The sequence below is a fragment of the Suricata suricatta genome, chromosome 13 (assembly GCF_006229205.1).
Source record: "Suricata suricatta isolate VVHF042 chromosome 13, meerkat_22Aug2017_6uvM2_HiC, whole genome shotgun sequence".
NCBI classification, from domain to species: Eukaryota; Metazoa; Chordata; class Mammalia; order Carnivora; family Herpestidae; genus Suricata; species Suricata suricatta.
Window position 1 is genome coordinate 20,773,202 of NC_043712.1, and position 27,729 is coordinate 20,800,930.

General features: G+C 45.2%; 1 protein-coding gene across 1 annotated transcript in view; it reads left to right on the forward strand.

Moving 5' to 3' along the window:
- SUSD1 (sushi domain containing 1) overlaps positions 1–27,729 on the forward strand; it is a 145,648-nt gene that overhangs the window by 13,854 nt on the left and 104,065 nt on the right. The window contains exons 2-4 of the mRNA XM_029919632.1: positions 13,130–13,243; positions 15,856–16,011; positions 27,164–27,349. Of these exons, the coding sequence (XP_029775492.1) occupies positions 13,130–13,243; positions 15,856–16,011; positions 27,164–27,349 (456 nt within the window). The remainder of the gene's footprint in view (positions 1–13,129; positions 13,244–15,855; positions 16,012–27,163; positions 27,350–27,729) is intronic.

Genomic DNA, 27,729 nt, shown 5'->3' on the forward strand with positions numbered 1-27,729 from the left:
AAACAAAGCTTGGTAATATTTGGGTATGTGAAGATGAGGAAAGACATCCCTGCCCGTAGCAGAGGGTACAGTCAGCTCCATAAATATGTGTAGAATGAATGAATTCCACACGGAAGGGACAATGTGAGGAGTCCCACGGAGATGTGAAAGCAGGGGGCCCGTGATTCAGTTTGACTGGAATGTAGAAGACGGGTGGGAAATGGATGTGGAAAAGCAGATTGGATTAACCAGAGTCAGAGTGTCTCCACTGGCCCACCTAGGGATTTAGACTTAGCTGCTATTGGGTGGTGGGAAACCTTTGGAAGTAATTGGAGGTTTTGTACAGAGAGTGACATATAGGGGCGCCTGGGTGGCTCGGTCGGTTAAGCGGCTGACTTTGACTCAGGTCATGATCTCGCAGTTCCTGAGTTCGAGCCCCGAATTGGGCTCTGTGCTGACCGCTCATAGCCTGGAGGCTGCTTCAGATTCTGTGTGTCCCTCTCTCTCTGTCCCTCCCCTTCTCTGTCTCTCAAAAATAAATAAACGTTAAAAAAAATGAAGAAGAATGGAAACTAACTTGCTTTCATTGTAAGAAAATAAAAAAGAGAGAGTGACATGCTAAGGTGGAAGGGAACTTCCATGAAGGGAAATATGGGGGGATTTTGTGGCTCTGACTCCTGTTCCTCCAAATTCTCTTCCCCTTTGAACTTTTACCATCACTGGTGGGTGTTTCTCTTGATGGCTTAACCTTCTGGGGTGGCCATTTTGGTACCTCTGGTATTTCGGTAGGTTTCTAACTTCCTTCCCTGACGTGGTAACACATGGCAGCCTGCAGAAGAACTCGTAGGTGCTTGGGGCCAATTTCAGAATCTGTGTGAAGACTCTGTAGCCTGGAAAATGCCCCACTGTGGTCCCACGGAAGGACTGGGCTAAGATAGTGGAACAAAATTACCACCGAAGGTCATCTTAAAGGCTACTGTCGGGAGAATTTGGGGCCTGGAAGTCAGGTTGCCCAGTTGAGCCTCCTCTCCCTATACAGGCATCCTTCTTCATTTCCAGTCTTGAAAAATCTGGTTTTAATTAAGGGCATGTTTCCTTCCAGTGGACAGTGTGGGGCATGACTGGAGGCTCAGAACCACTGAGGAAGTTGTCATAGCTGGCCTAGAATTTCTGAGGACTGGCCCTGCCATAAAGACAGCAGGAGAAGGGGACTGAATGGAGATGATAAAGTAGAAATGGAACCGAAGGACTTAACAGACGTTAAGATGCAAGGGGACAGACGAGAAAGGGGACACTAAGGTTTGGGGACTGCATGAGCTTGCACGTATGGTTCTGTAGGAGGAGGAAAAGGATTTGGGAAGAAAGAAGTCATTTTGGATATCCTGAATTTGAGGTGATGTTAGGGCTTCTGGAGCGGTTGAACTTAATAGGGCATTAAGACTGTGGAAGACGGGTGTGCGCCAGAGAGCAGGTGGTCGCTTGAAGCCTTGAGGTTAACAAGAGCATAGCAGAGAGGGTGAGAGCCAGACGCAGAGGCCTTCAGTGAGCACAGAGATGTTGGTGTCATTGGCTCTTAAAGATATGCTTTAAAGAGGGGCGCCTGGGTGGCTAAGTTGATTAAGTGGCCGACTTTGGCTCAGGTCATGATCTCATGGTCAGTGAGTTCGAGCCCTGCATCGGACTCTGGGCGGACAGCTCAGAGCCTGGACCCTGCTTCCGATTCTGTGTCTCCTTCTTGCTCTGTGATGCTCCCCCTGCTTGCACTCGGTCTCTCTCTCAAAAAATAAACAAACACTTAAAAAATTTAAAGAAGAAAAAAGATACTCTTCAAAGAAATGAGAAAGAGGGGTGTCTGGCTGGCTCAGTGGGAGGAGCATGTGACTCTCCATCTCAGGGTTGTGAGTTCAAGACCCACTTGGGGTGTAGAGATTACTTAAATAAATAAAACTTAAAATGTTAGAAGGAAAGAGAAGGTAGCATTCAGCTGGGCTGGTGGCAGTGGTAAAGCAGACACAAGCACGTTCTAGAATGAAGGGCATCATTCAGTAGAGAAGGAGACTCTGAAAATGCAAAAATAAATGAGGTTTTTAATGGAGCATCTCCAAAAACAAAACTTGGTCTACATGTGGGAAAGCTTAGTGTCTGAGAGGGGAGGGAGAGGAATGGAGAACTCCCCCCCGCAAGCTGTCCACTTAGGATTTGCTATTCATGTTTCAAAACCGGTCCACTTGTTGCCCCTCCCAGGAAGCCGTGCAGTCCCTTGCAGCGCCAGCAGTCTCCTGCGTGTCCCTGTGTTCCACACTCGTACGGGGTCCTCCCCCGCTTGTGTACGTGTTTACACGGTACCCTTACTCTGCACACTGATGCCGTACTGCAGTGCCGTTGTTTACTGGACTAAGAGCTCCATGTGAGATTGGGGCCCATATTAGGAGTTTGGCATGAAAGTGAAGGAAGCCCCCCAAACAAGAACAGGCAAGGGCTCTTTGTTATATGGGGTTTGCTACAGCAGGGAGTCAGCTGGCAGCACTTAACATTTTTCAGACTCAAAAACAGGCAGAGGTGTATAAAAGCTTGATAGTGGATCGAAGGGGAAGGGGAAGGCTTCCGGTGTGCCCGGGTCAGAGGCGGTTGGCATGGCGAAGCTGGCGCTGTGTGTGATTGGTTAGGGGAGTGTGTTTGGCTTTCTCTCATCGGTCCTAAGTTTGAAGTGAGGGCAGAGTTAGGGAAGCCAGCTGTTATTGATTAGATCCTGACCAATTTGGGACTTAACAGCTACAGAGGTTGTGGTTTGACTTCCTGGACTGATGGCTGCAGGCTGTGGGCCAGAGGTCTATTTTTGTCTACGGTCTGGCCATGGTCAGTTTGTAGATTCAGCCTCTCACTGGTTACATGTGCTGAATTACACCGACCTGTCATCCAAGGTGCTTCAGGGAAGGGAGAGTCGGGGAGCTCGACTCGGAGGGCCCGAGTGTGAGGGAAGTGTGAGCACAGTTGGGAGAGCAGGAGGGTGTTGGTGGGTGGGTGGGCTGCCAAGCCCAGGGCTGGAAGGTTAGGAATGGTCGGGGAGGGGTGGAACTGGTCAGTCCCGTTTCTTAACGGGAGCGCCTGGGGACTTGTTGGCTCAGGACTGGCTGGGTTCGGAAGGCCAGGAGATCAGGCAGAGGCCTTGAGAATCTAGGGGGAGTGCTGGGGGAGAGGCCTGAGGAAACAGTTCTTGGTCTGTAAAGTGCTCATGATGTCACTAACGGTGCATTTCATGGCCTGCTCTTCACCCTGTCATCCTGAGTCAGAGCAGCACAGTCACCGTTCAGGGAGGGAGGGCGTTGTTTTGGAGTGACCTAGAGTTGCTCAAAGTAAGGGAGCAGGATTCTAGCTGATGCAGGAGGTCCTTCTGGCAGCTGGTCTTCCATCTCCAGGGACTTGGCCCTGGGCACCACCTCAGCCTTCCCGTCAACTCCTAAAATGGGCTCCTCATTCTCTGCAGCCCCGGGTAGCAAGTGGCCTGTTGGCCTTCTCTGTGCAGAGGAGACAGAGGAAATGAATTGCATGGATTAAAAAGAAGTTTTCCTTCTGCTTGACAGTGTCTGCTTACTGGATGACATGCTGGACGGGAACCGAGGGTGTGGCCGCAATGAAGGGCTGCTCAACTCAAAAGCTTTGAAATTGGGGCACTTAGTGAGGGTTGGTTCCTGGTCTGCAGGCCACATGGAGGGGCCCCCCTGAAAGCTGGTGTTGGTCAAACAGGAAAGGGGACCCCAGAGGGCAAAAGGAAACCGAGGGCCCTATGACCATTTTCCACAAGGAAAGGCTGCAGCTTCTTGACGGGGAATGTCAGTCCTGGGTTGGGCGGGGAAGAGAGAAATCTACGGTGGTCCACGTTGTCCTGCAAGGGTTGCATTGCCCAAGAGAGGAGACTGTGCTCTGGTTTTGTTTTGTTTTGTTTTGTCAGGGATGTGGAAAGGAGAGAATTTGAGGTTTCTTCAGTTCCATCCATTTTGGGAATTTGATGCAGTCCTTTTTAAGAGCAATGCAATTTTGGGGCACCTGGGTGGCTCAGTCAGTTAAGCCTCCGACTTCGGCTCAGGTCATGATCTCTTGGTTCATGAGTCCAAGCCCTATATCGGGCTCCGTGCTGACAGTGCAGAGCCTGCTTTGGATTCCTACTATCCTTTTCCCTCTGCCCTTCCCCCGCGCTCGCTCGCTCGCTCTCTCTCTCTCTCTCTCTCTCTCTCTCTCTCACTGTCTCACTCTCTCTCTCACTCTCACTCTCTCAAAGTAAGTTAAATAAACTTAGGGGCACCTGGGTGGCTCAGTCACCTAAGTGTCCCACTTCGGCTCACGTCATGATCCCACAGTTTGTGAGTTCAAGCCCTATACATCAAGCTCGGAGCCTGGAGCCTGCTTCAGATTCTGTGTCTCCCTCTCTCTGCCCCTCCCCACTTGCTCTCTGTCTCTCATTATCAAAAATAAACATAAAAAGAAAGAAAGAAAGAAAAAGAGCAGTTTTATATAGTGTAGAAGACTTGGGAATGCCCTGCCATAGTTTTAGCCGGAAGTTTTAGTTTTAAGCTTGTTTATTTCCTCAGGTCATTTGCAATGTGTCCACGTATCTCCCCAAGTGAGTGTATCCTCACACAGGACCTCATGAAGCTTGTGCGAGTGGATTTGTTTGGTCTGACTGTGAATGACTGGGGATTCAGTTAAGATTTAAATGCAAGCACTCCATTGGCAGTGGACGCAATCTCTTCATTGTATTGTCAAAGCCCATGTGCTGTTATTTCATTTAAATCTTTGCTTGCATATTGAAATACAGAGCGAGGGGCTCCTGAATGGCTCTGTTGGTTAAGCATCAGACTCTTGATTTTGGCCCAGGTCATGATCTCATGGTTCAAGAGTTCAAGTCCTGTGTCAGGCTCTATGCTGATAGCATGGAAACTGCTTGGGTTTCTCCCTCTCTCTCTCTCTCTCTCTCTCTCTCTCTCTCTCTCACTCTCACTCTCTCTCTCTCTCAAAATAAACTTAAAAAAAAAATACAGAACGAGAGTGTCTTGCTCAGGATGCTGCCCTCCATTCCATCCTGAGGTTTGGCCTACTTGGTGCGTGGAGGAGAGGAGGGAGTGGTGAGCAGGGCCGAAGGGTGAGGACACTGAACTTCCAAGGTCTGAGTCAGGTGTTACCCAGAAGGCTGGGAGGATGTGGAGAAGGCAGAGGGGGTGATTATGTAAATTAAGGTATTGTGGCTCCTAGAATATCAACCCCATGAATAGGTAGGCATCTTTCCACAGAAAGATATCGCTTTGGGTTTTTGCACAAATGCAGCTTTTCATCCCCCTCTTCATTAGTGTAATTGGGAGTTGGCTAGCTGTCAATACTTTCATTTATTCGTTAACGAAATTGTTGAGTTGTGGTCATAATAGCGTCTAACATTCTCATTGCTTTACGTATATTAACTCATTTATTCTTTATTCCTCACAACAACCACATGAGGTGGCTTTTTATTATTCTCACATTCAGATTTACCGGAAACCGAGGCACAGAGACCTCTCAAGGATTACGCAGCCAGCAAGTGGCCTAAAGTCTCTTATCCCTGCTTGTAACCACTGTGCCGAATAGCAGGCACTGCATCTTGCACCGCCTGTTTCTAACAATAAGTGCAACATCAGTGGAAAGAGACATAAACATGCATGTAAATTAGCCCTTTGTCTAGTGCTTTAGAGCTCATACAGCATTTATATTTCTCATTTAATCCTCGTGACATGGTTCCATCTCACGGATTAAAACTGGAGGGCGGACAGTTTAACTTGCCCGAGATCACCGAACCAGGGAGCAAGAGAGAAGTCCCCGAGCCTAGGTGGGGACACCAAAAGCTGTCTCGCCCTCTCACTGTTGAAGGTGATTTTAGCTGCCCTGGTTGATACCGAGTGCTGAAGGGAAGTGAACCTAGGTCGTCCTTGCTGGGGGCACAATGATAGTAACAAAGAGGACCTAGGCTTTTTGTCTGTCTAGACTTTGGGACCCCTCATTGTCTCTGTCAGTAATTCTAGGTATCCCTAGGGTAGGGGATGGGGTCCCATGCCTCTGAGTAGTGCCCTCAGTTACTGCATGGCAGCCACCTCTTAAGTCATCCTCGGCACGGATGTGAAACTGCCTACCCCCCGACCCCCCAACTTCCCCTCAGATTATAGCAAAGGCATGGTGGTCTTTCTGTTGGCCTGGAGAATTCCCATTCCTTAGGAATATCTCTGTCACCTTGGTCCAGCTTTGCTATGCATCAGTTTAGACTTGGTGAAAGATATCACCAGTGCTGCCTTTTCCTCCCCCAGGATTCTGACCGAGTCCTTGAGGTTGAACCAGGCTTGCAGTGCTATTAGTAGCGTGGTCCACCCGGGAGCTTCTTAGAAATGCAGATTCTCAGGCCCCCCCCATCCCTAGTGAACCAGAGTGTTTGGGGATTCTGGCATTCCTCCGCTCCCTCCATCTCCCACCTGGGGATTCTGTTTTAACGGGCTCTCCCAGGTGGAGTGACCAGCTGTCTTGGTTTGCACCTTAATGAGGGGTTTTCTGGGTCACAGGACTTTTAGTATTAACACTGGGATGAAGGGGTCTCTCCATCTCTAGGTGATTCTTAACTGAGCTGTGGGCTGGGCTGCTGAGCAGTGGAGCTGTTGTGTGGTTAGAAGTGACCCTCCCTGCCCTGTCTTTTCTTGGATTAGGGTTGTGCTTCCTGCCCCTTTCTTTAGGACAAGTTGTCCCCCCCTCACCCCATCCTGCCTTTCCCCAAGAGACTACTTAGTCCCTCAAGCAATTAGAACTCAGAAGCTGCCGTGTGAGGCCCTACAGACTAGGTTAATTATGGCTGAATAATAAGCTTTAGCTGAGGCCCTTCTGGAAACTGTTTTCCTTTCTGCAGGTGGTCTGAGAAGCCTTTGGTAGCCTGGTATACATTTTGTCTCTCTCTCTCTCTTTTCTTTTTTTTTTTTTGAGACACAGAAAAACGGAGCCTGAGCCGGGGAGGAGCAGAGAATGAGGGAGACACTGAAACCGAAGTAGGCTCCAGGCTCCCAGCTGTGAGCACAGAGCCCATCATGAGATCATGAGGCTCAGACCCACAAACTGTGAGATCATGATGTGAACCAAAGTCGAACACTTAACAGCCTGAGCCACCCAGGTTCCCCTACATCTTGTCTTTTTTGCTGGTATGGGGAACAGACATTTATTGAAACAAACATGCCAAATACTGTTCTTTTGGGGTTGCTAAATTATTCTTAGTGGGTCATTAAGATAGGTACCTTAATAATGGGGTTTTGGAGTGGTGGTGGGGTTCAGAGCCAACGACCAGGAAAGAATTCTTGAAGACGTCTTTGGTGCAAAAAGGTGATTTTGTTAAAGCATGGGGACTGGACCCCTGGGCAGAAAGAGCTGCCCTGGGGTTGAAGAGTGACTGATTATATACCTTCCGGTCAGGAAGAGGTTAGGGACAGCATAAATCTCTAAGATATTTCGGAAGCAAGGTTTCTAGGACCCTTAGGGGCTAGCTGTTGTTAGGAAAACGTCAATTAGCTTAGGAAACCTCAGTCATGAGACACTTGAGATATATATCAGGGGCCACATATTTGGAGTATAATTGCCAACAAATACTTGAGGGTTAAAGATAAAGGAGGTTTGCAAAGGAATTTTTATGTGTTTAAGGACACTCCCGGGATCCTGGGGAAGAGGACAGTCAGGATAATGTTAAGTTCCATGGTTCTCTTTTGCCCCCCCCCCGGCAAAGAGTCATCATTGAGGCAGCTGAGCTCCTAAAGGGACTTGTCAGTGGGCTGTAGGCAGAAAGGGGATTTAATTTTTCATTTGCCTTTGTTTCCCACGTCACCGTGGCGGGCGCTTAAACCCACTCACATCTTGATGAGGGTGATATTAGGATTCTGGAGACTAGGCTCTGGAGAAGATTGCCTTTTTCTTGCAGTTTACTAAGTTACCCATAAACCGAGAGAAACTCCAGGCCTGCGTGACTATGATCTTTTTCAGTCAACCATTTGTTTTCTTTCCTTTCCTGTGTTCTTGGGCAGCCAGGAGTGTCCGAGGACTATCACACACATCCCACCTGGCGGGGGGGAGGGTGCTGTTAGCTTGTACTTTGCCCTCAGCTTGCCTTATGCTCCCTCATCACTGTCACTTCAGGTGAAGTCTCAGATGATTAGGGGACAAGGACTTTGGAGCCCACCTAGACCCTTCTGTTCAAACCATGGTTCCCCTGGGAGCTCGTTAGAAATGCAGACTCTAGGGCCCCACCCGGACAGGCTGAATCAGCCCGAGGTTTAACACCATCCCCAGGTCATTTGAATGCTCTTTAAACACTGGGCAGCCCAAAGCCCTTGTTTTACAGATGAGTAAAGAGAGTGTTACAGATGTTTTACAGATGAGACCCAGAGAGATTCAGTGATCTGTTAAAGGTCCTACACTGAATCAGACTCAGCTAGATTTAGGATTCAATTTGTACGCTCATCCCCAGTGCTTCCTTTCCCCCTTATCTGACTGCCTTCTTTTTATTTTTATTTTTTTAATGTTTTTTTATTTATTTTTGATACAGGAGAGACAGAGCAAGGGAGGGGGAGGGTCAGAGAGAGAAGGAGACACAGAACTGGAAGCAGGCTTGAGGCTCTGAGCTAGCTGTCAGCACAGAGCCTGACGCGGGGCTCAAACCCACGAACGTGAGATCTGATCTGAGCCGAAGTCGGAGGCCCAACCGACTGAGCCACCCAGGCACCCCCTGACTGCCTTCTTACAAGGCCTTATTTTGTTTGGTTCTGTTTATTGAATGAACTTGAACTTAATTCAATTTATTTAAAAAACTTTACATTCTGTCCTTCACTAATTCAGACTGGACTTCCTTTAATTTATCCGAGTGGGTGGCACTACTTTATTTCTTAATTTTTGTGTGTGTGTGTTTATTAGATTCACTCAAGAAGTGAATGAAATAATCCTTTCCTAACTGATGTCAGTTTCTGGAACTGGATGTATAAAAATGCTGCCATGTTTATAAAGACAAATATTCCATGTAAGATGAAAAATAAAACATTTTATCATTTTGTTGTTGGTTTCATTAATATGGTATTAATTTCTGTTATTGCACTGTACATACACACCGGGAAGAAGGTTCATCATTATATGGTTGATCGCAGTGGATTTGTGGCCTTGACCAGGATCCATTATTTCAAAAGTATTTCCAGAATTTGGGTTGCATGTGGTTATGAATTGACAGTGTCCTACAGCACTGACTAGAAATGTTATCTGTTAAAATGGTTACATATATTTCCCACATCCTGATGGACATTCAGGTGTGGGGACCCATTCTCACTTCAGCTCTGCTGTTGCCCCTAGAAGCTGGGGCATCACTGGTCCATTTCCTGCAGGTTGTACAACTCCGTTCTGTCCCAGGGTTAGCGAGGGTAACTGTGTATCCTCCTACTCCGTATCCATATCTGCACCCACTGCCTTCACTTCGAGCCCTGTCCCTTACGCCTGCCTTCTGAACCACTCAGTGGCCCCAATTCCTGAGCTTTTTGGGGTCCGCTCTTACTTCCTCTGCTCAGGCCATTCCTGTACGTCCGTCTCTTCCATCTTCTGAGATATTGTTGACATCTTCATCTGTCATCATCTTGTTTGCCAAGTTTATGCCTTTCTAGTCCTTGTGTCATTTGCTGGGGGTGTGGCTTCGAGAATGTATTAAATCTGCCATGTTTTAACAGAAAGTCTTTCATTTGTAATAAAAACCCTTTTTTAAAATGTTTATTTTATTTATTTTATTTTTATTTTTAATTTTTATTTTATTAAAAAATGTTTATTTTAAAGAGAGACAGAAAGAGAAGGAGAGAGAAAAATGAGTGGGGGAAGGGTAGAGAAAGAGGGGGCAGAGGATCCAAAGCAGGCTCCGTGCTGACAGCAGTGAGCCCGATGTGGGGCTTGAACTCCCGAACCCTGAGATCATGACCTGAGCCAAAGTTGGACGGCCAACCAACGGACTCATCCAGGTGCCCCTGTAATAAAAAAATGTTTATGTATATTTTCTTACAAGCTCTTTTTTACTCCTAATGTTGTGTGTCTGCATAAGCTTCTTGCTTCTCACCAGGTTCACTGAATTATGACTACTGGTTTTTATGATGCACTGACTTTGGGGAAAGTCCCCCCCCCCATGAATTTAAATATATTTTCTTTCTTTTTTAAAAAATCTTATTTTTCAGTAATCTCTACACCCCATGTAGGACTTGAACCCACAACTCTGAGATCAGGAGTTGCATGCTTCACTGACTAAGCCAGCCAGGCACCCCTGAATACATTTCCTAATTAAAAAAATTTTTTAAATGTTTTTTATTTAATTTTGAGAGATAGAGAGAGACAGCATGAACAGGGGAGGGTCAGAGAGAGAGGGAAACACAGAATCCGAAGCAGGCTCCAGGCTCTGAGGTGTCAGCATAGAGCCCGATGTGGGGCTCAAACCCATGAGCCATGAGATCATGACCTGAGCCGAAGCCGGCTGCTTAACTGACTCAGCCAACCAGGCGCCCCTCCTAATTTTTTAAAAACTAATTCCTGACCCTCTCCAATAAACCTCTATTTTATTTTAAGAATTTGCCCCCCCCCCCAATTTCTTGCATTAAAATTCTAAGGGGTGTGTGTGTGTGTGTGTGTGTGTGTGCTCACATGCACGCACCCACATGTGTTTTCCTGGCTAGCTGCTTTTCTTTCTCTCTTTGAAAGTACCAAACCATGATAAACTCCAATTTCCTGCAACAGATATGTTTTTATATCTAGTATTAAACATTTCAATTTTGCTATCTTCTTAGTCCCAAGAATTATTTAGGAGACTGTTCTGTAATTCGTAAGTAGGTTTTTTGGGAGGATACTTATGTTTCATTTTGTAGTCTTATCACATGGTTACATGAGAGTCAGATAATATGTCCTCTACAATCTCTACTTTCTTTTGCCCCTGTTGTATTTCTTTGTAATGGTTTGGGATATAATATATTCTGTAAATATTCTGTGGTTAATTTAGTATTACTTCGTGATAAGCAGTGGTTTGTCTCATTTGTGTTTTATTTGTTTTAAAAGAAAAAGCAGGCGTGGTTAACAAACAGCACATCTTCCTGAACTTACGATTGGATCAGATCCTAACTTGAAAATCTCCAGAGTCAAAAATGAATTTCCTACTCCGAACCTATCAAGCATTGTAGCTTAGCCGTGCCTACTGTAAACTCGCACAAAACAAGTTTGCCTATAGTTGGGCAAAATCATTTAACAAGCCTATGTTATAATGAAATGTTGACTGTCTCATGTAATTTATTGAATACTGTACTGAAGGCGATAAACAGAATGGCCTTGTGAGTACAGAATGGTTAGAGTGTATCAGTTGTTTACCTTTCTGAGTGCACCGCTGACTGGGGGCCACAGCTGGCTGTCACCGCCCAGCATCACATAGAGGATCATACTGTGTATCACCGGCCTGGGGAAAGTGTGGTTTCTACTGAATGTGTATCGCTTTTGCACTGTAGTTAAGTCGAAAAATTGTAGGGTGAACCATCATAAGTCAGCGACTGTCTATACTTGGAAATCTCTCTGTCTCAGTTGCTTAGAGCAACCTGAGGGCTAAGTCTTTATTACCTGAGCGGTAATGGGGCCAAGGTTAAGATGGAATTCCAGGCTGCAAGACTCTCCTCACTAGGCCACTCCTGAAATTACAGACACTCAGAGGACAACGTGATATCCCTCATAGCCTCAGGTAGAAATTCTTGTTTGATCTTGGGCCATATATTGATCGCCATCTGGTAGATTTGTGTGTGTGTGTGTTAGCCTCACACATTTTTGTTGCCTGTGTGAGTAGTTGGGATCTGGTCATTTGGCTGGGACCTGGCTATTACGTCGAAGACTTTTTTTCCCCCTGTTTATTTATTTTGAGAGAGAGAGAGCTAGAGAGAGGGAGGGGCAGAGAGGGGATGGGGAGAGAAAGGATCCCAAACAGGGTATGTGCTGACAGCACAGAGCCAGACCTGGGGCTTGAACTCACGAACTGTTGAGATCATGACCTGAGCCAAAATCAAGAGTTGTACTCTTAACCTACTGAACCACCCAGGCGTCCCTCAATGACATTTTAAACATATTCATTTATCCCCTAAAAGAAAAAATGATAGGGTAATAGATGAGTTCTTCTCCCTTCCACTTGCTCTTTGAGTTGTAGCAAGTAGGATTACAGGTCCCTTTGTCCATTCAGCAAGTAAAAGTATATTGAGTGTTTTTATACTGTGCCATGATGATATGTGGGCAGATGACTTAATCCATGTCCTTGAGGAGAAGCCCATTAATAAAATGCAGCTGAGAAGACAGAGCTGAAACAGTATATAGTAACAAATTAACATGGTTGATACGGGAATTTATAAGGTTTAGTGGAGCACAGAGGAAGATACATTTAATTTTCCACAAGAAAGGAGGAATGGGGAAGACCCTAGGGAGAATGTGATGTTTAAGGTGGGTCTTGAAACAGGAATGGGTGCTAGCTGGAGAGAGAAGGAGGGAAAGGCATTCTAGTTGAAGGGAACACCATGACTATGACATGGAGTAGGACAGTGGATTAGCATGGATGCGAAAGAGTAGTCAGCCTCCAGCCTAGAGAATATTGTGTGTGGTTTGGGTTTGGAAACAGTGAGGCTTGGAGAGGTTAGGTGAGAGTTGGACTGGTAAGAGCTTTGGTTGCCAGGAAGAGATATTTGCACTTTACTTTGTGGTCAGTGAGTAGCTGTTGCAGGTTTTTAAGGATGGGATCAGATCTATCTTTTATAATTTTGCAATTCAAATTTTGGTTTTTGTTTCCAAATGTCTATTACCCAAAATATGACTTGTCTAGAGGAAGTGACTGAAGTTTTGTTTTCCTGGGGTGCCTAGGGGGCTCTGTCCGATAAGCATCCAACTTCAGCTCAGGTCATGATCTTGTGGTCTGTGAGTTTGAGCCCCACGTCAGGCGCTGTGCTGACAGCTCAGAGCCTGGAGCCTGCTTCCGATTCTCTGTCCCCTCTCTCTCTGCCCCTCCCCCACTCATGTTCTGTCTCTGTCTCAAAAAAATGTTCAACTTTTCTTTTCCTGAAATATACAATTTATGATTCAGGTTTAGATGTCTGTGCCACTTGCCACGAACATGCTACCTGCAAGCAAACAGAAGGAGTGAAGATGTGTATTTGCAAATACGGATTTGTGGGCAATGGGAGGACTCACTGTGTTGGTAAGTTCTGAATCCTGGGTCAAGATGAAAAGTTGAATACACTAACAAGATTCTCTTGAATTAAAGAGCTTAATACTTCCTTGTAGGGAAAACATTACAAGAAGTGTTGTCAGTTATAATATGCCTTTCCTTTAGTGTTTCCACTAATGCCTTTCTTTAGCATTTCCAAGGAAGTATCTTGTATGTTAGAGGGTCATTGAACTTGAATCTTTGGCAACTCTCTGACCTATAACACAAATCTGAAATGTTTCAAGTCTTGAGTTTAACTTAACTTGAGTGAATATTGCATTCCTAAATTTCTCCTGGTTGTTTTGGTGTAAAACGATTTGTATTAGTACCCTGATAAACAAAACACAATTACCTATTGGACTTCTTGGCTAATGGGTGAAATACTGATGCTTAGAGGCTTATGTCTACCAGAATCCCTCCTCCAGATTTTTTGTAGCTGTAGCCCTTTGGGGTCTTGGATGGCTTAAAGGAATACAAAGACCTTTAGGCTAGAAGTATCTAAAGTTATTTTTTGCTTCATGGTATCCACCATACCATGAGAGTCGGGCAGTATCCAGGTGCAAGCCCAACTCTGAGCGAGGGAGAACCTCATGGCGTATGTCTAATAGTGAATGTCGGGGGAATGCAGTTTTCTCCCAGCAACCTTATTACGTGCAGTACAGACACCGAGAGCTGTGCGCTGACCGTGAATACAAACTTGCTGTGATATCACTGGGCTTTTTCTACCTAAAGAAAAATAATAATTCTGAGTTTGAAACATCGTATTCTACTTCACAGATAACACACTTTCACAGTCACACCCCACTGCCTGTTCCTGCGAACTGGGATTCTGCCACCCTTGACCCTCTTTCTTCAGGATTCTGTCCGGGAGAATCCTGGCTGCCTCGCGGTCTGAGGCTGCTGACGGCTCTCCCCCACCCTCCCCACTGGCAGGTGGCCGGCAGGGGCTTGGAGACGAGGTTGGGATGGAGCATGGACAAGCCTTTTCTGCCCGCCCCCCTGAGGCGGTCCCCCTCCCACAGAAGCTCCCTGCACTCTTGATTCTTCTTTCACTTCTGAATAGAAGCTTCTCCTAGTGGGAGGAAGGGGCTTTATTAACTCATGTGGCACTTGCTCTCAGACACCGGACGCTGCGTATCCCAGCACTTGGCCTGCTGAGACCACGCCACAGCATGCATACGTGTATCCCGGGCCTCCTGTAACATGGCGTTAAGTTAAGGGACCTACGAAATTTCGTATTCTCTACCAATCCAGTGTCCCTCCCGGTGAAATCACCAGGGGAGACGTGTGTCAGAAACAATAGCAAAGGGCAGGAATATGCCATTTCCTGAGTGGCCGGACTGGGTCCAGAAGCCCCATGTGGTGCTCCTCAGCTGGCCTGGGTACTTGGCCTGGCTGTGGCTTGAGGGCCCTGTGTCTCTACCACTTCATGCGGATCTCACCGTAGCTGGTTTTAACGATGGGCTGTGTTCCACGTTCAGTAACATTTCCGGAAAGATGATAACCTGTGAGGAAAATGAGGTGGGGGAAGGAGCACTGGATTTGTGGGGAGGGTACTTTTGAGGTGGCAGGAATTGAATTCAATTGTGAGACAAGGTTCAAGTGCTTCGAGGGAACCGGTGCTGCAGTGAAACACCAAACAACAATCAGAAGAAGTCAACGACTTTCTGCTTTCCCCCCAACAAAGCAAAACTAGCTGGATGGACCGGCTCTGAGCACAAGAGATTGGTCACAGGAGTTCTGATGGTAGAGTCCAGGCCAGAGTTGGCAGAAGTCTGGCCCACAGGCCAAATCTGGCCGCTGCCTGTTTATAGACAGAGTTTTATTAGAACACAACATTGCTCATTTGTTTACTTGCTGTCTGTGGCTGCTCTCACGGTCCAGGCGTGGAAACCGAGATCGATGATGGGCCCTTCACTGAAAGAGTTTGTTGACCCTTGAGCTACAGGACAGACAGGAGGGAGGTTTACTTTCATTTTACGTCTCTGTCAAATTATCAAGTTAGAAATATGCAGGGCAGGCTTCCGCGGACTCTGCAAGCATCCTCTATTCCGGCTCCTTCTCGCCTGACTGGCATTATTCACGTGGGTCATTGACGGTTAGCAGGGCTGTTATTAGGCCTGCTCCCGGATGAGGCTTAAGCACTAATTCCATTGTGTTTCCTGGTAACTCAGAAGTAACGACTTTTCCGGTTAATCACTGGATGCAAAATCCTCCTCTGCCTGTCATGAAAAAAGCAAGAGGATGGCTGGCCGAGCTGGAAAAATGGGATGCTGGTTTTCCCAGGCCTACGATAAAATCTTTTTAAATACGGGGAAGTTGAAAAAGAATCCCCTTCTCCCCATCTTCAAATAAGTCGAATGAACAGATTAAGATGTTGGTTTTGTCTTGTGGTTTTGTATAACACCTCGTGCACGCTCCACGGGGCCTGTGCCCTAGAGTGTCAGAAGCGTGGTGAAAAGAGAAGAGGCTGAGGGATAGATCATGGACGCCTTGTCACGGAATAGCAAGGCCTGAGCCCGTGGCGCCGCAGAGCAGTCTGCGTGGTTGCATATGGTAGGAATTGATAGCCCTTTCTGTGCGTTGTCTCAATGTGTCCACAGATAAAAACGAGTGCCAGTTTGGAGCCACTGTGGTCTGTGGAAACCACACATCTTGCCACAACACGCTTGGAGGCTTTTATTGCACTTGCCTGGAAGGATATCGAGCCACGAATAACAACAAAACGTTCATTCCCAATGATGGCACCTTTTGCGCAGGTACTCCAGAAGGGGGCTGCGGTGACGGCGGGACAGTACCTGCAGTGGGGAGGGGGGAGGTGGCGTGGCCGGGACAGGGTGTGATTTAAGGGAGGGACTCTTCTTCCTTAAGAAGGTCCATGAGGGGAATTTGGACATGGACTGAGTATTAGTTAATATTAGGGAATTATTGTTAATTTTGTTAGCTGGCATAGTGGCATTGTGATATTTGGGATAATATTCTTAATTTAATTTTTTAAATATTTATTTTTGAGACAGAGAGTGAATGGGAGAGGGGCAGAGAAAGAGGTAGAGAGAGGAAGTGGGGAGGGAGGGAGAGAATCCCAAGCGGCTCCATGCCCCTTGCAGGGCCCAATGCGGGGCTCAATCCCACAACTGTGAGATCATGACCTGAGCTGAAATCAAGAGTTGGATGCTTGACTGGGACTGAGCCACCCAGCCAGGCACCCCAATTTGGGATAATATTCTTATTTTGGGAGATGCATGCTGAAGTATCTAGGAGTATTATGAATTATCTGCTGTTATGATCTATAAGGCATCTTAAATGACAAAATGTGAATAATTGTTGAATCTTAAGGGAGTGGGTCTATGGGAGTTGACTGTAATGTTCTTTTTCTTGTTCTGTGCATTTGAACGTTACTCTTAGAGATGGCACCTGCAGGTGGGGTGTTCTTGGGGTGACTGTGGCACTCACCACTCTGCACATTGTGGGCTCAGGGGGTGGGCATTCAGATGGTGGCTTCCTGGAAGTCAGAGCACAGCCCTGTTAGAGATGGGGCTTGCCTGTCTGAGTGAGGAGTGTGACTTTTTGGATCTCAGTAGCTTTTGAGGCTTTGGGCATATGTTGGTTGGATTCAACGGGTCAGCAAAATCCTAATTTTCAGTGGGCCCTCTATTAGCCAGACTCTATTTCACAGCATGTCATGACACTATAGATCTTTGGTTTTCTAAGAAGATCTATGAACAGTAAAGAAGAGGAAAGGCAGGAAAAGACTCCTGTTCTAAGATGGTTTTGCATAGACTTGATGACTCTGTTTAAAAGCTTTGTGATAGTTAAAGATTTTCAGGGAGAAAGAAGGGGGAGGAGAACGTGTTTTATCTCCTTACCCACCAGATGCAGAGATCCTGGTGCTCTGATTCATTCCCTCTCTTGACCTGTACCAAGGCCCAAATCCCCCAAAGGTAGCACATTTGATTATTCTTGGCATGAATGAACTGCATTCCCTCAGAGAAAACATTTTGGGATACATTGTTGTTTTAGGTAGCAGATCAATTGCTACATGATTGCCAGAGCGCAGTGCTACAAAATGGAGTTGGGTACTTAAAAAAAAAAAAAAAGATATCAATTGAAAAAAAAACACCTTACAAAATGATGTTGTGGTGTTCAGTTCATTCAGCACACATTTCTCATGTGTCATGGCTGTGTCAGTGGGAGGTGACGGCAGACCACTAATGTCAGCAGAAAGTGTTAGATGTAGGTAGGCAAAGGGTACTTTTGGGAATCTGAAAACCACGGGGGCTCTTATCTTGAAAGCAGAGAAGGGATCAGGCAACTTTCTGGAGGACGTAATATCCAAAACTGTGTTTTCAAGGCTGTGGGAGTGTGCCAGGAAAAACTTTTATAACTGTATAGAAGACTGTAGTTCCCAAGGATGCATTTGACTTTAAAACAATAAGAAGTAGAGAAGGAGAAGAAGAAGAAAGAAATATTTTATGCGGGGCCAAGTAGATGTCAGCCTATTAAGAACTAGTCTTTCTGGAACAAAATCCTGATGTAGGCTTTGCTTCTATTTGCTCTACTTTTTGTAATTATTTAGTGATGCTTCTTTTTTTTTTTTAAATGAGATATAAGTCACATACTGTCAGATTCACCCTTTTGAAGTATACAGTTCAGTGGGTTTTCATATATTCACCAAGTTGTGCAGCTATCACCGCTATCTAATTTTAGAAGATCTCCGTCAACTCAAAAGATGGCCCATCTCCATTGGCATTTTCATGACCTTTCCTTTTGAGGTCTCCAGTTATGACTTTGTAAAAGCAGATGGATGACTTTTCTCAATGATACTGAGTTTCTACCAGAATCACAGTTGCCACTTAAAAAAAAAAAAAAAAAAAGGGAGGGGGCGCCCCTGGGTGACTCAGTCAGTTAAACATCTGACTCTTGATTTTGGCTCAGGTCATGAGCTCATGGTTTGTGAGTTCGAGCCCCACATCTGGGCTCTGTGCTGAGCCTGCCTGGGTTTCTCTCTCTCCTCTCTCTCTGCCCTTCCCCTGCTCATTCTCTCCCTCTCAAAATAAATAACATTAAAAAAAAAAATCACAGTTGCCACAGAAACATCAGTGGACTTTAGCTGGGCCAGGGGCTTAGCCGGTTTTGGGGGCATCAGCAATTATCCAGTGTTTGTCTGGAACCACAGGATGTGGATCCTGATTCCTGAATTCCGAGAACTCCTGTGACCCAGTGTTTATCGTATTTTGCAGAGTTCAAGCCAATTTTAGGAGCTGGTGGCAGGTAGGGTATTTGGATGTCACCAGCACCAGATGAGGAATGAGTTGCAGGGGTCTAGTTCTGGAGAACCTGCAGACGTTCTGGCCCCGGGGCTGCCCCCAGACAACTTCCGGGCACCGAGGAAATTTTGCAGGGGAAAGTGCGGCACTTCCTGTGGGAGGGGGGTTTGGCTTGGGTGGGCTGGCAGCAAGTGCAGAGAAGTGAAATTGCTGTGGGAACATGCGGGCACTGTCCTGTCCCTGCCGGCCTGACTCCAGAGAGGCAGGGCCCTATCAGCGGCTGCTGCAAACTGCACAGTGTCTTCTCTGGGCCCTTGAATCCCCGCATCTTGGGAATCCAGCTTGACTCTGATGGCAGCCTCAACCCACTTTCTCATCAGCTCATTTCCCACAGTGTCATGGGCCTGATGCCATTTCTTCTGGAGAAATGTGACAGCATTTCAGCCTTGACTAGAAAATGGGGAACAAGGAAGGGGAGGGGGGAAGAACCTACAGGAAGTGAATGCTTTGCCACCTTGCCATTCCATCAGTTCCTGGAACTTTCTGCTCAAAGCCTATTTTGTGTAGGTCTGCCTATGGTGAAGTAAACCTCTTCATTCCGAGCGGTAAATCCCTACCCCTGCCAGGACCAATCTGTTGATTTCTCTTCCAGGTCAGGAGCTTATTTTCCATGGGAGCCTTTGCCCACGAGCCTCTCAGCTGTCTTCTTGTTTCAGGTCCTGGAGCAGCCTCGGGCACAGATGCGCAGTCCCACTGAGACTCTGCTGGCTCTGGGTGGGGTTGCTCAGTAGGCTTGCAGCTGACCTGAAGTTTCTCTCGGTGCTCTCTCCAAATGGGATTTTGCTCCCCAAATCCTTTAAATTACTTATTTTTAAAAAATGATTTTATTTATTCCTGAGAGAGAGAGTGAGAGAGTGAGAGCAAGCATGAGTGGGGGAGGGGCAGAGCAACAGACACAGATTCCGAAGCAGGCTCTGTGCTGACAGCTCAGAGCCAGACAAGGGGCTCGAACTCACAAGCTGTGAGATCATGACCTGAGCTGAAGTTGGATTCTTAACTGACTGAGCCTCTCCCCAATTCCCAATCCTTTGTTTTAGCTTGGTTTCATTCCTAAAATGTCATGTTTTACTACTCCGAAAAAAGTAAGAGGCAAGAAAAGCTAAGCCTAAGGAAAAGTGCACTGAGGGGCTATTGCTCCCCACTTCCCAGGGCGCTGCTCATAACCATTGGCCACTTGCTTGCCTTCCCTGTGGAATCCCCCTGGCCCCGGCTTAGGTCTCCCAGTGGTGATAGGTGATGGGGGTGATAGGTGGTGATGGCTTCAGGCCCCTGCTCCTGGGAAGGAGAGAGAGGCAAAGGTTCAGAATCAAAAGATGATTAAACCGAAGCTCTATTCCCTTAAATGCTAGAGGCCTGGACTAAGGCACCATCTTTTCTCTTTGGGAGTGAGGGGGCATGCCTGAGCTCCCCCTCCCCCAGAGGTGAGCATCGCCCTCACTCCACTCTTGCCTCTTGCTTCCTCAAGCTGCAGGGTAGGGGTATCCCATGTTCTTTCCCAAGGCCCTATTGAGTGTGGTAAACTATGTACACATGGCTCTTTTTGGCTCCACTAATTTAAAGTCTTGGGAGGAGTCATTGGGACAGGAGCTTTGGAGCATCTATAAAGTAGGTTTTCCTAAGCAAACTATTGATCTGGGCAAGATGTGGAGGAAATGGGTAGCCCTTTGAGTTCAGGCTCTTTGCTCATGACCAGTGCCTCTCTGAGCATGACCTTGGAAACCCTTCTTCATTTTATTCAGCTATTACATTAACAAAAGTTGTGTCAAGAAAAATGGAGCTGTTACTCTAGGATGGAGCTCTGGAATGGAGTAGAGGTGAAGGGGTCATTTAGTTCGGATTGTAGTGATTGTTTTTCCTAAAACAAGACCGAAGGAGGGGCACCTAGGTTGCTCAATCAGTTGAGCATCCAACTCTTGGTTTTGGCTCTGGTCATGATCCCAGGGTTGTGGGATCGAGCCCCATGTCAGGCTCTGTGCTGGGTGTGAAGCATGCTTAAGATTCTTTCTCCCCACTCTCTGTCCCTCTCCTCTGCTCGCACTCTCTCTCTAAAATTAAAAAAAAAAATGGGATAAGCCAATATGCTTTTCCCTCATAAGAAGGAATATAACTTTAAAAAAGAGGAATATAGTTTTGTTTTTTCCATTTATTAAAAAAACCACATAGACATGTGGAATAGTCAAGCAATTACATAAAAGCATAAAGGAGAAAGAAAAAGTCATGTAATATTAACCCAGGGTCAACAGCTCTTTTTTTAATGAAAAAAAATTTCAAGTTAATTTATTTTGAGAGAGAGGGGAAAGTGCACGCACGAGTGGGGGGAGGTGGTTGCAGAGAGAGAGGTGAGAGAGAATCCCAAGCAGGCTCTGCACTGTCAGTACAAAGCTCAAGTGGGGCTCAAATGCACACATGACGTGAGCCCAAATCAAGAGTCATTTAAAACTCTTGGTTTTAAATGAGTATTTGTGTCCCTCTAAACATGGTTTCTTAAGATGTAGGCTTTGAGCTGAACCTTGCATCTGAGGAGGGAAGATGGCAGGAAAAAAACAATTACTTCCCAGGATGTGAGGAAGTAATTTTTGTTTTACCTTCATGGAGTTGGAAGGATCTAGTTGTTAGTTGGTGATGTGGAGAAAAGCAGGCTGTGAGAGCATTCATGAATGTGAAAGTTCTTCCATGCGTTTTTGTCATGGAGTCCATTCTAAGTCTTCAGATTTTAAAGCTTTCTCCAAGAAAGGGCTTGTGTTTTTTGTTTTTAAATTCCTGAGAGAGAGAACGAGAGAATGAGGAGGGGAGGGGCAGAGAGAGAGGGAGACACAGAATCCAAAGCAGGCTCCAGTCTCTGAGCTGTCAGCACAGAGTCCAATGTGGGACTCGAACTCACAAACCAGGAGATCATGAAATCATGACTTGAGCTGAAGTCAGACACTTAACCAACTGAGCCACCCAAGCGCCCCAAACCAGGAGATCATGACCTGAGTTGAAGTTGGGTGCTTAACTGACTGAGCCACCCAGGTGCCCCAGGGCTTGTGTTTAATGGGGGACTCACAGACTTGCCTCTCTGGCACTCTTGCCAAAGCTAAACTCTTGCCTCTGTGACACTCTTGTTCTAGCTAAGGGCGCTCCAGATGGATCTTTTGATTTCATTCTAGAGCATTCAAATCTAGTGGAACAAGCCATGTGGCCAACCCCCAGGCCACAGCCAAGAAACCCATGAGAGTGTGTGTATGTGTGTGTGAGCATTGCTCACGGGCACACTCAGGGTTTTTCGAGGGTTCTGAAGGGGTGTGGCCTATGCTCCAGGGAGAACTGAGTCAATAGAAAGGCAAGGCCCATTTGTGCATTAGCTAACATAGATTGAGGAACTAATTAGCTTCATTTTACAAAAGTGGTTTAGAGGGGGCACCTGGGTGGCTTAGTTGGTTAAGCGTCTGGCTTTGATCTTATAGTTCGTGGGTTCAAGCCCCGCATCAGGCTCTGCTGACAGCTCGCTCAGAGCCTGGAGCCTGCTTCAGATTCTGTCTCCCTCTCTCTCTGACCCTCCCCTGCTTGCACTGTCTCTCTCTGTCTCTCAAAAATAAATAAAAGACATTAAAAAAAATTCAAAAGTGGTTTAGAAAGGTTAAGGATCAGACCTTGGTTCATCTAGTAAGTGGCAGAATCAGTTCTCCAACCTGGGTCTGTTTGACTTTCAAACACAGGCTTTTAATTGAAAGGATTGAATATAGAATGCCAGGGCCCTGGGACCAGGTCAGTGTGTCCTGCTCAGTCTTGCTACTTTCTGGCAAGGAATTGTTCTGGCTGTGGATAAAATTAAATAATCCCGTATATACAATGGGACAAGGACCCCCCCCCTCCCCAATAGTTAAGTATGTTAACAAGGTTGCTCACTTGCTCAGAATGTTTTTTCTTCACAAGCAAACATGTTATAACCTTGGAGGCCCCGTGGAGTCCACCACATGGAGAAATTATTCTAATGAGCTTAACATGTTTATTCAGCTAAGACCTTAGAATGGGCTAGAAAAGGGATGGTTTGTGAACCTTCAGAGGTACCAGGGCATTAAGAGTCAAAATCATGTCAAACTAATCTCAGGGACAGATGGTAGATACTTGTAGACTTCATTAAGGCAATTGATATCATTGGCAATTCTGTGGACAAGACAGAATTATTGATTGGATGATGGTACAATTCGATTGTAACCGGAGACACAGTGCAGCTAGCGGTGAAAAGTATGGTCTTGGGGCCAGAGACCTGGTGTCAAACTCTGGCATTTCCACTACTTAACGTGTGTGACTTCGGTCCAGTTACTTATCCACTCTATGCTTCACCTTCTTCATCCATAAAGTGGGGATACTCATAGCATCTGTTGTAACAATTAAATAAGATGAAAATAATTAGTAATAACTAATGAAGTATTTAGCACAGTGCCTTGCATGTGCAAGCTGACATGCAGAAGTCATTGCTATTAGCCTTCATTATAACAATCATTGTTATTAGGCTGTTGAATGACTGTACACAAAGCAAACTGATTAATGACCATAGTGACTCATACAGTGTTGATCAGTATCTAGAAACTCCAAGTCTCTTCCATACCATCGCTGCTTAGCCACATTTTTGCCCTATAGTACTTGTACTGATGATTTTTAGAAGTCTATTGAAAAATTCATTTATTCTCACTCTCTGTCTTTTGAGGAGTCTGGGGTAGGTGGGCAGGCTGGAAAATGATTTCTGTGTTAAAGGTATATGTACGCATTTTACAAATGTACTCCCATTTGGAATAGAAAATCTTGATACATTGAAATGATGGATCCAATTCTAGGAATTCATGTTGGATCCTGCAGGGTTGAAATCATCTCTAAAGTTTGTGCTGGACTGAGATTGATTTTATTTCATACTAATTTACATTTTAAGAATCCTTTGTTAACTATTACCCAAAATTCCATGATTCTGTTATCAACAATTGTTTAACTGAGTTTTTATTGGTTTCATTTCTTACCACTCTTTGTCAGGGGAAGTTCTTTTTTTTAATTATGTCTTCTTCTTTCTTCACAGTGTTTATTCTGATGTTTTTCACTGGCTTGAATACTTTTCAAAGTCTTTTTCAGAAAAGAAATGTCAGCAGTATAATTTCTGAGATCCTTCCTGTTCTACAGTGTCATTCCTTGGCTTAAATATAGTGCTCCCTTTTCCTCAGAACTCTATAAATATTATTCCATTACTATCTAGTGTTTCAGACAAGAAGTCCTAGGTCAGATTGTTTTCTCTTTTTCATAGATTACCATTCCATTCTCTCTTCTTTCATAGATTTTTCTTTTGTTCCATGAAATTCAGAATGACCTTAATTTTCAACATTCATACTTGGTACTTCAAATGGCTGTTTGGATGTGTATACGTAAGCAAAGGGAATTTTTCCTTTGCTATTAATTCTTATACATCTGTACCATTCTCTTCCACAGTTCCTCTTAAATGGATATTACATATTTTGGATCTGTCCTTATTTATTTATTGTCCTATATCTTCTGTCTCATATAATTTATTTTTCCTTCTTTTTAAACAAATGTTTTTACTTATTTTTATTTTTGAGAGAGAGAAAGACAGAGTGTGAGTGGGAGATGGGTAGAGAGTGAGAGGGAGACACAGAATCCTTGGCAGGCTCCAGGCTCTGCGCTGTCAGCACAGAGTCCAACGCAGGACTTGAACTTCTGAACTGCAAGATCATGACCTGAGCTGAAGTCAGACGCGTAACTGACTGAGCCACCCAGGCACCTCCATATAATTTCTTTTTCTATGTATTTTTCTATGTATTCTTCAAGTTGGAATTTTTCAAAAAAATTTTTAATGCTTTTTATTTATTTCTGAGAGACAGAGAGAGATAGCACGAGCAGGGGAGGGTCAGAGAGAGAGGGAGACACAGAATCCGAAGCAGCCTCAGGCTCTGAGCTGTCAGCACAGAGCCTGATGTGGGGCTCGAACCCACAAACCAGGAGATCATGACCTGAGCTGAAGCTGGATGCTTAACTGACTGAGCCTCCCAGGTGCCCCCAAGTTGGAATTTGTAAATTTATTTCTCAGCAGTGACCAACCTGTTATTCAGTGCCTCTATTGGATTTTTATTTTTGGCATTCATATTTTGTTTTTAATTTCCAAGATCTCATTGTTATTGTTTTTTTTCAGAAGCTCCCCTCTTCTTTGTTCATTAATTGTGGTATCCTCTTTTTTTTTTTTTTTTAAAGAGAGACAGAGAGAGCACAAGTCGGGGAAAGGGGGAGAGGCACAGAGAGAGAATCCCAAGCAGGCTCCATGCTCAGTAGAGAGCCATACATGGGGTTTGATCCCACAACCCTGAGATCATGACCTGAGAAATCAAGAGTCAGATGCTCAACTGACTGAGCCATCCAGGCACTCCTCCATTTTCTTTTTAAAGATTATATTTTTAAGTAATAAAAAAATTTTTTTTAATGTTTATTTATTTTTGAAAGAGAGACAGACAGAAAATGAGCAAGGAAGGAGCAGAGAGAGAGAGAGACACACACAAAATCTGAAGCAGGCTCAGGCTCTGAGCTGTCAGCACAGAGCCCAATGCGGGGCTTGAACCCACAAACCATGAGATTATGACCTGAGCCGAAGTTGGATGCTTAACCAACTGAGCCATTAGGCACCCCTATTTTTCAGTAATTTCTACACCTAATGTGGGACTTAAACTCCCAACTCTGAGGTCAAGAGTCACAGGCTCTTATGACTGAGCGGGCTAGGCACCCTGATTATAGTATCCTCATTAATCTCATTTGGACTTCTGTATCTCTTCATATGTGAAGAGTGTTTTGGTCATCTATTACTGAGTAATTTGTACTCTCCACCTCCCCTCCCAGACTTCCATTTACTGGCTTGAAACAATTTCTTGTTGTGCACAACTCCATGGCGAGGGGGTTCCGTCACTCATGTGGAAACATTCAACTGGTGGCTGGGCTGGACTGGGAGCTAATAGAGGGCGTCTCTCACATTCGAGGGGTTTGATGCTGACTCTCAGTCAGGGCACCTTAGTTTTCTATGTGGCTTCCTTTCACATGGTGTCTCATCTGTAGGGCATCCTCTGAATGGCCTCTCTCCTAAGCCTGATGGCTTGGATTTCCTTTCAGCATGGCCCCTGGATTCCAACAGAGGGAAAGAGGAAGCTGTCACTGTCTCCATTGTTAGGTTCAGAGTAGGCACAGGGTTAACTTCTGCTGCAGTCTGTTGTCCAAAGCAAGTCTCAAGACCAAATCAAGGGGAGGGGAAATGAATTCCACTCTTGAATCCCCAAGAGAGGAGGGGAAGTGTTGTTGGCCACCATCTTTGGAGACAGTCTCCTAGATTTTCCCCTAATTCTGATGCCTTAAAGATATAGATTGATCAGAATTGGTAGCTTGTATAGACTCTGTCAGCAATTATATGAATTTCTGGGTCCCAAACAATGATCAGTGAGTGATGAGAAGTTCATTGGGCCAACACCAAAAGACCAAACAAAAGGGAAAATATAGTGAATTTTAACAAAATCACGATTAAACAAATTTAAAAGGATTCTGATATTTTTTCTTCTTTCTTTTATGAAATTACAGCATTAGTAGTTTTTGGAAAACAAAACAAAACAAAACAAAACAAAAAACTCTTTATCTGGCAGAATAAAATATCGGCCAATTTATATTGGCCCTTCCAAAATCACTGGCCTTTAAAATCCCACAGCCAGTGAAGGAACAGGCTTTCTTTGGTCCTGCTATTTCTTGTTCTTTGCTACTTTGTCCTCACCCGCTACCATAGTTTTTGCAAGTGTCTTCGGAAAAGTCTCATTTCACTTAAAGTATGTTTTTCCTCTGCGTGAAATAGGAATCTGTGTGTGCGTGCGCGTGCATGTGTCTGATGGAATTCCTTAAGTTTTTAGTTTTGTTTTCCTAAGCCATTCCTTGGGGAAAAAACTGCCAGCTGGCAGAGAGCTTTCCTCTCCAGTGTCTGAATTACCATGTGGTTTTTGCCTCTATACCTGATACTTCTGGCAATTTGTAGTTGAGAGGAGAAGCCTGCCAACGGGCATGTCTTTTTCCTCTTGAAGCCTGTTTTAAGCCCTTGGAATCTTGGTAAAATTGGCAAGACCCTTCTGAATTTTCCTCTATCTGCCTCACCATCTTACGCTCATGAGTCGGAAAGCATTTTTCACTCTGGTTTAAATTATTTTATATCTGGAGTTCTACTCCAGGTATTCGAGTATGAGGTGGAGGCCATCCTTACTTTGTAGTAATTGAATTTTTTCACCAGGCTTTTTTGGGCTTCCTTTTGTTGGGTGTCAGAGAGTTGGTGATAGTGGTTTGTTTTAGTATATTTCTAGAACACGTCGACAAGTATTTATGGGACACCTTTTGGTACTGTTGGTATGAATATGCATATGATATGAATATCCTTTATTCCTTTGAGGAATAAAATAAAATCAATGATACCACTATAGACAAATGCATTAATTTCTCTAAGGGTAGGTTGAGAAATGGCAGTCACAATGCTCCCTGCCCCTGTTTTTTCTTTATTCTGTTTTTCTCTCCCTTCTTATATCGGGGTCTCAAGACATAGATGAGTGTGAGGTTTCCAGCCTGTGCCGGCAAGGAGGACGGTGTGTGAACACATACGGAAGTTTCGAATGCTACTGTATGGATGGGTTCTTGGCAAAGAGCGGGCCCGAGCCTTTCCACCCGACCAGAGATGCCACGTCGTGCACAGGTGGGTTTTTGCCGAAGCAGGAGCCTTCTGAAGGTGAGACTCTGTTCTCTGGTGACTCTCCCTGCTCTGCACCTGTGTCTCTGGGGTTGGGGTCTGTTTTGGGGATATGAGTGGAGATTGTCTATTTCTTTGTGCAGCTGTACAACCTATGAAATAGAGCCAATAATGCAGATTAGGAAGGGGCTATCTTATATTTTTTAAAAAGCTACAATTAGCAAACTTTAGGAATTTTTAGCAGTAAATAGATATGCTGCTGTTAAACATGATTTTAGATAGTAAACATAGCTGATCTGGTAAGGACCAGCAGAAGGAAAGTGATTCTGGAAATTCCAAAGCCATATATATCTTAAGGTATTTTGCAATTCAAATTTTTTTCCTTCATTGGGCAAGGCATCTCTTTAATGAGGGTGAAT